Consider the following 12,324-nt stretch of genomic DNA (forward strand, 5'->3'; position numbering starts at 1 on the left):
ACATATCACATCTGATTTCAGAACATAATTTGAGACAATAGTTTTCCAGTTTTTAATTTTCATTGGGAACCTAAGTCAGAACAAGCTACCCTTCTGCAAGCCTCATGGTGGTTTTGGATAATTAAGACTTTGAGGAGTATGTTGACTAGTGCCTTTAGATATATCTGGGGGCTTAAGTTTCTGAACAGCAGCAGTTGCTAAAAACTTAATTATCTGTTTCTCATTCAGTATTGTCCCTTTACATTGAGCTCTCAGAAATTTCATATTGATTAAGCTTTCAGTCATTGATAATTCATTCAAATGCTGCTATTAAACCAATTTATCTGCGTGAAATATCAGTAAAACTTGGATAGATTTGATTGTTGCTGGTACTGTTTTCTTAATGGATACCAGTATCCTTGTTAATGTTTTAATTTTAGCAGAACAATTGTGTTTGTTCAGGCTGACATCCACTTTTGCAAATACAGAATGGACAAATTCTAGGTATTTCTGTTTGCGTGGGAAGTTCCCTTGTTACTAAGCCTCCTTTTTTAATTGCTCTGACTTAAGCCTGACTGACAAATATGTATATTTTCTTGAGCACAGCTTGAATGTATTAAAAAGTTAAAATGAGAGGGCTTTCTGCTCAGTGGGGCAGAAAAGAGTGTTTCAGCTCTGGTAGTTCCTACTGCCTTTGCTTGCCAAAAGCTTTCTTGTATCTCTAGAAGACCCACTGATTCAAAGCTGTGGAAAGTATTGAAACATCTGGAGAAGAGGATGTTCTAATACAGCCATCTGATAGTGTTTGCACATGTTGTGATTATCTGTTAAAAGTTCCATGATTACTGTATTTCTTGAAAGGAGCATGAGTACATCTTTACAGAATAGCACAAGGCTTCAATCCTCCAAATTAACTACACAATGTCTCATTGTTTTCAGAGTTTTAAGAGTATTTCCAGTTTATAGCAGAGAAAATAAACACTTAATCTGTTACAGAAATTAATTCTGAAGATCTCTAGCTAAATTTTTTAAATTAAAAAAATCCCAAGGATCCTTATTTAAAAAAGTGGATTCACTTTCATAATGAAGCAATTCTTATGTAAATACCACAAAGCTAGGATAATGTGGTTTTATTTACTTATGCAGCAGAAAACTCTTACAGAATTCTGCACATATTTGTGAGTTCAGTGAGACAGCTCCAAAGAGGAAATAATTAAATCCAATTTGGAAGCTTAGAAACAGATGGTTTGTACCAGACTGAGAGCCATAAACTGAAAAGGAGAAATATCAGGGCAGAATTCTGTGGAATTTTCTTGACTGCTTCAGAAGAAATACTTTATTCTTGTTATCTTGTTAAATTGCCCAGGATCAGTTTCATTCTGCTGATGCAGCTGATCTTCACCATTACACACCAACAGTGAAACAGATCTAGTTGGTATTAGCTCACCAAATTTCACACATAGTTCTGTTAAGAATATCTACATTTCTGGACTATGTTTCTACTAAAACTATCACTTCTTGATCTAGAACCTAAATCCAAACAGTAGTGTTGTAACAGGCATTTTTGTTGTAGGAGAGCAGGTTTGGAATTGTCTTTGCCAACCCATTTTCTTGTTTCTTTCTTAAAAAGCAGCCATTTAAAACTTTATTCCCTCTTTTATTTGTCTTTTTTCCATAGGGCTATTGGTGCAAATCCTCTTTATTGTGATTGTAATATGCAGTGGCTATCTGACTGGGTAAAATCAGAATACAAAGAACCTGGCATTGCACGTTGTGCTGGTCCTGGAGAAATGGCAGATAAACTTCTTCTCACAACTCCTTCTAAGAAATTTACTTGCCAAGGTACTGTTGTTGTTTTTTTTCTCTTTGAAGTGTCAATTTTTAATTTTTACAAATAATTGAGCTGTGAATTACAAGTCTTTTGTACTCAAAATACATTTATTATAACATCTTAACTCAGCCTTTTCACTTTTACTCATACTTAAGGATATAGCCATTGGTTCCATTCAGGAAATGTATTTATTTCAAAGATTTTTCATTCCTATCTCTTAAAATAAATAGAGAAAAAGTCTTTGGACCTGCAGTACAGTATTCCTCATGATGTACCTAGTACATTGAAGTACAGGATGTACACAGGTACTTTGTACCGCCTCAGTCATGAACAGAGTTTAAACATCTACACTTCCCTTAGCATTTTTCCTGCAAGCTGTTCACCATAAGAACTGTAAATACATCAGTAATCTTTGCAGTTTGCTATTAAATGTATAATATGTCTCTGATATTTCAGAAGAAAGCACAAACCAAACCAGACCAAAACCAAGATAAAGGTAGATAAAGGAATGTGATAACCACTAGAGAGGTCTTGATCTAAAATGTTGTTAAACGGGCAGTGTCTCAGGGCATTTAACTCCATGTTGGTACCAGTGTTGCTGGCATTTATATCACAACTTATATTATTGTCTGTTAATTCCTAGGTTCTTTTTATGAACTGTGCTATTACGTTTTAGAAAAGTTCCCTTTTGCTTACATCAAGCTAAAACTTGGTTTGTTTACTGTTAAATCTTTCGCTATTCCACTGATTTATCCCTTCTTAAATATTTTGAAAACAGAGAAAGCTTCTAATATGACTTCATTTTTGGTGGTCCTGATTTAAAAACATTGAAACTCCAATTTAAAAAAAAAAGTGTTCTTGTATTTGTAAGCCATTACTAAGCTCATTGTGATTTCTGAGGCATCAGATGAATAGGATGTTTAGTATTGTAGAAGTAACTTATTCTCAGTGTCTAAGTAATCTTGAAGCTGTTTTGACTTATTAATCTTTTAATGTATCTTTAAAGATGAACTTTATCCCTTTGTCATTTTGTTCTTAGAAAAGCAAAGCAGTGGGACTTTGTCAGAGTTTGTCTTATCCAAAGGTGTTCTTTACTGCATATTTAATCTATTCAGTCTTTTCTCTTTAGACTTCCTGTCAAAAAACCTTTTTTTTTTTAATATAAAAAACACTGGAAGCTATCTTGTTACTTGTGATGCCAGTGGATTTTTTTCTCTGTGAATCCCTCTTGAAGCAGTACATCTCTGAGGTCATGGCAGTGTTCATTGCATATGACACTCATCTGTTGCAAAATCTCTTAGCCTCATTTTAGATAGGACATTTGCTGGCCCATCTGATCATTTTCTTTACCAGTATCCACTGAAGAGTATTGCAGATATGCTTTTATTGCACATTGTTGTAGGGATACAAGTGAAGGAATATTTGCATGGATATGAGGAACCTGTTTAGTTGTTTTCTAGCTTTGTCAGTTTTACAAACTGCAGCACGTCTGTCTACAATCATTGTTATATTTCTGTCAGACAATCCAGAAATTTTATCTTATTCCCTCTTGCCCATCCAAAAAGATCCTTTATATGACTGTGCAGGGTAAGAGCTGTGTATTTGTTTCACTTCCAAGAGTGGAGATCTGGTGTTATGGATACTTTTGAAAAAAAATAATTTTCCTGCCACTGTCCTATGAAGATGCTCATAATTACAGATTGCAAATCAGCAGCTTTTCAATGACATGATGGCCCTAAAAGGCATTTTGAGTCTATTGCTCAAAGATAAGTAATTTTATCTTTTGCTTAAAAGTGAACTGCTGACTAATAGAGATTAGGAAGATGCTATGTTCCTATTAGAACCAAAATTTTTGCCAATGAACAAAAGGGCTATTTTCAGAATATCTGTTGATGGTCTGCTACTGTATATGTATTTACAGGAAAAGAGTAATGTGTAAGTCCCTCTTATCACTATCTGTGGATTCAATTGATAATGAATTGGATGCTTGAATTTTACCTACATAGTGAATAGTTCCCAGTGAAAATGGCATTTCACAATGAAGTCACATCCCAGTCGTAAAGCTCAACAAAATCACTTTACCTTATTCTAATTTTATGAATTCTTTTACTGCAGGAATCATCCATTTATATTTTCTTCCTCCAGTTATTTTCCTACATTTTTGGGTGGGTTTTTTCTTTCCTTTTTTAATGTGGCATCTAACAGCTTCTCAATGTTTTACCTCTTTATCATCCTTGCCCTGCTTCTAGAGATTCCAGGGCCTTGTGGTTTTCTGATACCAGGTAAGGTTATAAGTAGATCTGGAATGGGTGATCTGCTTAAGAACCTTCTGACCTTCCTTTTGTGTACCTCAAGCAGAATTCTTTCCTAAGACACGCATGCGTACTGTTTGTTTCCCCTGTGATGAATTTACAGATGATTATTTATGATACATCATTTGGTATATTGTGTGAGCAATTTTTTTATTTCAAAAGTCTGGGTTTAAAATCTGAGTTACCTAGCTGAAAATACTACTTCCATTGCATTGTACTAAAATTGGTGATTTCATTAGCAGTGCAAATACTGCTTTAGAGGCCATATGCAAGAGAGAAGTCAAAAAATGTCAGAGCTCAATTTTTTTTTGCAACAAGTTTCTTTAGAAGCTGGTTTGAGAGGGTTTGTGTCATGGTTTTTCTTAAAACATCTTAGCTACATGTATATATCTGTGTCAATAAAATACTGTTAGTTTTTCTTGGTTTACAAAAGAATTTTTTTCCTCAGGGCTTACTCAAGAACATAGATGTCTACAATTTGAAAAATTAAACTAACCAAGAGGTTATAAGCCAAATTCTTTTTCACATACAAGTCTTAATAGATGCAAGTAAGAAGAATAAAGGGAAAAGTATAGTGAAAATGAAAATAGGTTCCAAAACTGCCTTTACTTTTTTTGTGATCTTAAAACTGAAGAATGATAAATCAGACTATTACTTTATATTGGATACTACATATATATTCATTTGAAATAAATAAAGTACAAAATCCAATAATGTTGCTTACTCTCTTGTTGAGACTTAGGTTCTCATTTTCTGTCTCTGTTTTGGAAGTGAAATTGAGAGCGCTAATCCATTTGGGAACAAAAGCTTAGTTACTGAATGTTTTTTAATTTGTGCCAATTAATTAGCATTTTATTGCATGAAAAGTGGAAAAGAAGATAGAATAAATAGAAGGAAGGATTGACTCCAAGGCTACAGCACAGTATTACAAATTTTTGTGCATGTACCTCTTTCACTTAATTTTTTTCACAGAACCTGTTAATATACTCAATAATCAGCAATAGTCCATAGTACAGTCAGGACTTTCTAGATGTTGATTCTATTATGTTTTTTCAACTTTTCTACCTCCCCTGTGTGCTGATCTAACAGATACTTTGACCAGGTATAGATTTCTCTTTCAAAATAATGTAATGAAGAGAAAAAAACAATGGTCCTTACAGATTATGGTTTTGGCAGTAAGCACCTCTTCGCGTATGACTGTGTTCTGCTTGCAGACTGTGACACAGAAGGATACCAGCAACTGCAGATTGAAAAAAAAAGAAATTAAAAGGTCCTTCACTCTTTGTCTAACACTCCCTACTGGATCCTTACAATCACATGGCTTCATTCCAGGCCAGCTCTTTTACAATTAATGTGAGATTAATTTGGAAAGAAAATTAAGAAAGTTAAGCAATCTAAGTTTAAAAATAGAATAAAGCCCTCTATCTAAGCAAAGCCCTTTTAGCTTTGAAAACTCTGCAGTTTGGCTCATTTTGTGTAAAACCTGTTACAGAGCAATCAGGCGTTTGCTGTAGTGGTCCCCAGGAATTTGGGATTTTTTTTCCATTTAGAAGAAATCACCGTTTGATCCTTCAAAGGTGCAGTTCATCCGTGGATAACTGGAGCTTTTTTTAGCAGGGGAAATCTGAATCAAACTGAAGGCACTATTGTTATCAGGCCAAAGAGCTGGGGATAGAGAATGTATCTTCATTCTCTTAATTGGCATTTGACAAAGTCACCCATTTTCTCTTACAGTAATCAAACTTCACAAAAATTATGAAAATTAGTCATTGTTCATACACAGGTGTTTTCTAACTTCTAACAAGTAAGCAATTATTTCTTCAGTTGTTTGACAAAAAAAACCCAAAACAAACAAACAAACAAACAAACAAACAAACAAACAAAACACCCTGAAAAAGATGGTTCCCGACTTGAAAATTCACCCTGAAATGGTTGTAAAACCAGGAAACTACAGAGAAATAACACCTACAAAATATCTGTATTACATAGATAAGATTTGTGTAAATCAAAGCTCAAATCTGGGTTCTGAAACTTAGGGTTTTGTCGATTTCCATTTCTGATTTCTTTCATAATAAATCATTAATAGAAGTAGCTAGACTGCAAGCATGGATTGCACTCTTCCCTTGCACATAGGTTTGAGGCACAGTCTACATGATTTGTGGGCTCAGCTAACACAGTAATGCATGGAACTGTGGCTGACCCATAAGGAAGAAAGACACCATATAGAGCTATTTATGGTGAGATAGCCTGGACAATGCAATTTACATTACAGTTTGCAGATGTTCAAGGAATTTACAGTAATTTTACATTTCATTTTTCCATCTATGTGATCCTGAAGATAAATAAATATGTTAAAGCAGAAATACATTTCAAGAAGTGTTCTCAGTAATACCATTATGGGACAGATTGAAATTTGTGATAGTTCACTTTCTCACTGTCAGTTCCTACTCCATAACAAAAAAAAAAAAAAGAAGCTGAAATTGTGTTCATAATTTTGTTAATACAAAGGAAAGGTAATTATCATGGATCAGAACTCTGCAGCTTTCAGAGGATAGAAATATGGGAATCACTTTGGTGTCAGCTCCTTAACAAAAACTAAGAACTGGTATTTAAACCAAAAATCCAATCCCATATTTATCTGGTTGCATCAAAAGAATGAAGGACAGTTCAGCATTTCATTAATATAGAAACACCATAAAGTCTAAAATATAAATTTTAAAAATTAAAGCAACATCTCAGGTAGATCCTGTCCAATGTAAATTAATAGTTACTTGTTTCTGACTATCCAATTTATATTTTTAAGGGCCTGTGGATGTCAATATTCTTGCAAAGTGTAATCCCTGTTTATCAAATCCGTGTAAAAATGATGGAACCTGCAATAATGATCCAGTTGACTTCTACAGATGTACGTGCCCATATGGTTTCAAGGTAGGTACTGCATGGAGAGGAAAAAAGCTTACTGAAATGTAAGCTTATCCTTAAAAACCTTCAAGTATTCTTTGTCTCCCACGGGTGTGTGTATTTTCTTCTTACGTTATAATTGTTGCTCCCTGTGTAGGGTCAAGACTGTGATATTCCCATTCATGCTTGCATTAGTAACCCGTGCCAACATGGTGGAACTTGTCATTTGAAAGAAGGAGAAAAGGATGGTTTCTGGTAGGTTTTTTAATTGTAATAGCAGGATGGAAAACTACTGACATTTTTATGGTAAACTAATGGTGTTAATCTTTAGGTTTGCTGGTAAGAGCAACACAAAGGCAGATTTTAGCACTTTGGATGTTTTCAGAACATGTTGCCACCCTTGGAAAGCTTCTAGAGCTTTGAATCTGTTCAAAACAGTAACAAATGACTGTGATTTGTTGAGGCATATCAGGTCAAGACAGCATAGTATTGACTCCATTATGTTAATTAATAGCTAGCTAGATCCCTGCTGAAAAAATCTCATAATTCATCTGTTGCTGTGTGTATTACTTCAACAGACAGCATGTAAATGATAAAATGCAAATCCCAGTGAAACAGAAAATTAATGATTCATTTGAAACTCACTATGCTAGCAGATAAACATGCTGTGAGCATTTTTAATCTTGAGTTATTTAATCACACAGTACAATTACTCCAGATGTACTTCATGAATTATGAAATAAAGTTCTTTAGCATTCTTATGTGAGATTATTAGTCATTTAATAATCTACACCTCAAGCTTGTTAGAAATGACACTTCAAAAAGATACAATTCATTATCCTGCAATTCTTTATGATGTTATTCTTACTTTTAATCCAAATTCTGCCCAAGGATTAAATGGTCTTCTATTAAAAATTAAGTGTATACATCTTAATACTATGCCTCAAGAATTTAAATTGACATAGTCACGCCTCAGAATTTGATCTTTTTCATTTATTTGTTTGAACACTACATATTTTGAAAATCAAAGCAATCTCATAGTGAAAGCTTCAGAAATTATAGGTAGTGCAAACTACATGAAAATGTATGTGTAGTCATGTTTGAGTGACTTTTACATTTACTATCTATTTTGATTTATTTGCTTTGCAGAAACATGATTAAAAGCAAAAAAATAAATTACTGCTTTGTAGAATTTATGCAGGCTTTGGCTCTTTATATGAATGCATGTACATTAAAGAGAGTTTTATATTGGTGCATTTAACTGAATGATTGTGGAAAACTACTATTACGTACTAATCGCTGATTCCACAATATTTTCCATGTATTTACCCTTAAAAAACCAAAATGATGACTTTCCATAAGAAATATAATCTTACAATGTAAATGAAGAATGCTTTGCAAAAGGAATGCTGCATGATTTAATTTAGCAGGGTCCTTAAATTAAAGACTAAGATATGGCTTTAGAAGCATTTTTCTGTAATTTAAAATACAAAAACTACTTTTAATTGTTTGATAAAAGGGCTTTTTACATTATATCAACCATGTTCTGTTGTGGAATATTATAATTCTAATGTAATTCTATTAATTACAGAAGTCCTTGTCTGGACTCCTCACCTAAAATGTCCATGTGTTTATTTGGTTTTCTGCATTACAGGTGTACTTGTGCAGACGGATTTGAAGGTGAAAACTGTGAAGTAAATGTTGATGACTGTGAAGACAATGACTGTGAAAACAATTCTACTTGTGTGGATGGAATTAATAACTATACTTGCCTTTGTCCACCTGAATATACAGGTAGGAGTATAAGAGAAAGCATGGATAATTCAAGAATTCCTAGCAGAAGAGTAATATTTTCCACTTTGCAGGTATATTAGTAGCTGCTCTACAACTGACTTAATACCAGGTGTCTCTCCATATTTTTCTCCTGTATGGTTTGTAGTCAAAATTAGATTTAATGTCCACTCATCAATTTCTTTTTTAGTTTTGAAATTGTAGCATTTTTATATTTAAAAGGTCATTCAAAATGTGCCCCTCCTCACTGTTTGCCTAGACACCCCAGTGGAGGACCTCTGTAGCTGTAGAAATCTGAAAAATATTCTGCTTTTCTCCTTAATCCTCATTTTACTATAGAGAATTTTTCTCTGCCATTGGGGAACTGTGTTTGGCACCCCTGGATGCTGTCCTGTACTCCACCAGAAATATTAATACCGAGTGTGATGCTTCCTGCACAAAATAAAAAGACAAGTGTCTATTGTTTCTGTCAGCTGGCAGGCAAGCCAAAGCACATCTTTTCTTTGTGACAGAGGATCTCTTGCTTACTGTCATGGTCTCTGTGGAAATGGAGGATAGTTGGAACAGCAGCATGGAGGAAGTAGGATCTATTGTTTGCATTGATAATTTTTACAGGACTTCTAATTAGACAAATCTATTTTCTATTAGATAGCTGACCACTAGAAGAACATAGAGTTTAAATTCATTATGATTTGAAATGCATAAAAAAGAAATGTAACATCCACCATAGTTTGGGAATTAATTCTACTCAGTCATCCTTTATTTTTACTTTAATCAATCAAAGTTGAGCTCTGGGAAGCTGTAAGGAGAGGTAAATGCATGAATTAATTTCATTTATTGAAAACCCAGCTAACTCCTTCTCATCCAAAATGTTTCCATCACTAGTTCTAGAGACTGTTGGATTGCTCCCTTGTTTTCAGGTATTCAAATTTAAAGTCAGTATTTAAATATTGGGAATGCACAGCGAGTGAAGATGGTAAAACACAAGTATAAGAAATACAACTTCATATTCTATTAGAGGTATTCATCCAGTACTTATTCTGGGTAAATTTTTGGTAGAAATTCCCCTATGCAGGATAAGCTACAATATCTAAAGCAATACAAAAGCCAAAAAGTCTATTTAACAATACGTGGATGATCCATATGTGAAGGACAGACATAATCTTCTCGTAAGAGAAAGTACTGTTTTGCCAAGTACCAATACCTTAATAGCTAAGTGCAATTGACAGTTCAAGCCTTGGAAAGGAACAACAGGTAGCAGCCTCAGTAAGTAGAAACAGCAGTTCTCCTACAGTTAATATTTCAGGTATAGGTGAGTAAGTTCAGCTCCCCTGGGATGAGTTGCTATTTCCTTTAAGAATGGGGTCAGATATTCTCTTGTGTAGGCTGGAAGAGGGCAGAGCAAAGTCACATCAATCCAGTACTGCTCTTCAGTGGCTTCATGCTAAGAGGTGTCATATACCTATTACGTAGGAGATAGTTCATTTGCAAATGCATTCCTCCTCTGCAGCTTTGCAGGTGTTTTTACCTGTGTTGCTCATTTCTATATTTTCAACCTTACTTTGGATGCCTTTAACTGTTAGAGTCTGGTTGTTGGATTCACAGGACACCATGGGAAGGACTGCTTTTATTAACTATCCATAAAGTGGATACAAAGGATTGTCTATATGTCCTAGCCTAAAACGTTGGTTAAGTGTGCCTGTTGCATTTTTGGAGTATTGTAAATGAAATGTAAATTTTTAATTTGCAGTTGAAATAAAAATTGATGCATTTCTCTATATACCTCTATGAATAGAGAAAAAAGGAGAGAATAAACATTGATAAAATTTTTGATGTTTGTATTGCAGTAGTACTTCTTCAGTCATAATACAATACAATGCATTTTTAATTTTTTTTCATATCTGTGCATAATTTTACCATAATCACAAAATGAGTTTTATAGATACAATGCCTGCTCATAATATCTACTGAAGTCAGTAAGACATGAGAGTAGGTGAGAGCCTTCTCACCAGCTCTAAAAGAAATCTAAACAATCTATTTCTAATCAGTAAGTTTAAGCCTCCAGTTTAAAACTGTTGAGAATTTACAATAGCTCATCAGACATTTTTCAACACTTTTTTAAAAAAGCATGCTTTGCTTTTAAATGCATCACTAGAGCCTCAACTCATTTTGTAGTAATTGTAGCAAAAATTTAGGTTTTCCATTCCACAGAGGAAAGTACAGAATTCTACAATATACTGTCTATCCTACAAAGCATCTAAGAATAGGACACATTGCATAAGATCTTCAGTGATTTTTGAAATTAGTTATAAGGTGAAAATGTAAAACATTGAGCTAGCCAAGGGGTCCTCACATCTGTCATCCATGGTCTTACATAATAAATAAGCTTCAGTATTAAGAATTAGACTGAAAGCAGTCTGGGCACATCAGGATCTCAAAAGGGTAATGTTCAGAATATAATGTAATTGTACAGTTGCCTCAAGTGTGTATGAGGTATCAAATAATTTGTAGAACTTTTATTTTTCTCAGGCCTTTAACCTGAGCTGAAAGATAAATAACAGAATCCCTGTCAAGTATGTATACAGTAATTTTCATGGGGAACTTTGTAAACATTTGGATTTTGATATTTGTCCTAACAGGTTAAAATCAGATATGCATATTTCTAATGTTTACTTTTTATGAAAGGATTTTTCACTAAATGAATTCATGTATCAGCTGGCTTAAAGTAGCTTAACAATCAGGAAAACAGGCTATATGTTCTTATTCAGTATATATAAAAATTTTAAATTCAGATGTATTGATCTCTAGTTCAGAAAGTCCCTGAGCCTCCAAGTGGCACAGTGTATATACTAGAAAAATATTACTGTAGGCTTGTCCTGTCCTCTTTTAATTAGATTGACAATGCCCTCAATTGTCCTTGTTCAACATGTCACAGCATACATATACTCAACATGGAATTGCACCAGCCCAGAATATTTTCCTTGGTGAATGATTACCTGCAAATATGCTTTACATTTCAGCAGCACAGTATAAGGAAGAAATCAGCTGAAATGTGCTGGTATGAAATGTAAATCATTCTTCTACAAAGCCTTCTTTTTATGTGGAGGGTTTGTTAGAATCCAAAATGAACTGTAAAGAATGTTGCAGTGTAAAACCTAACAGCCTCTTTTTGACTTTTTTAACAATCCCTTGAAAATCGACACCTCTCAACTATATTGTGTTGTCTTAAAAACAGGCAGTTAGAAAGGTTATTGTGTTGCATAAGAATCAGGAATCTGTTTTGCTCTGCCTCAGTTAAGTTTTACAGCAACCACCACAGTTACAGGTGGAAAGACAGAGAATGGTATTTGCACTCTAATATGAGCTTTCTTAAGATCACAGACTGTAACTGTGGCACAACAGTAAGCAAATGGAATCAACAGACATTCAGGGTTTCTGATGGAACCTGGAGAAATGAAACATTTAAAATACTCACTATGTCCTGCACTCTTTAATCTTGCTATTCTCTTA

The 12,324-nt window shown here is 34.1% G+C and overlaps 1 protein-coding gene across 1 annotated transcript in view; it reads left to right on the plus strand.

Moving 5' to 3' along the window:
- The window catches only part of SLIT2 (slit guidance ligand 2), a 278,830-nt gene that overhangs the window by 237,473 nt on the left and 29,033 nt on the right, over positions 1 to 12,324 (plus strand). The window contains exons 27-30 of the mRNA XM_031055462.1: positions 1,658 to 1,821; positions 6,926 to 7,050; positions 7,181 to 7,278; positions 8,678 to 8,817. Of these exons, the coding sequence (XP_030911322.1) occupies positions 1,658 to 1,821; positions 6,926 to 7,050; positions 7,181 to 7,278; positions 8,678 to 8,817 (527 nt within the window). The remainder of the gene's footprint in view (positions 1 to 1,657; positions 1,822 to 6,925; positions 7,051 to 7,180; positions 7,279 to 8,677; positions 8,818 to 12,324) is intronic.

Source organism: Geospiza fortis, unplaced genomic scaffold (genome assembly GCF_000277835.1).
Source record: "Geospiza fortis unplaced genomic scaffold, GeoFor_1.0 scaffold40, whole genome shotgun sequence".
NCBI classification, from domain to species: domain Eukaryota; kingdom Metazoa; phylum Chordata; class Aves; order Passeriformes; family Thraupidae; genus Geospiza; species Geospiza fortis.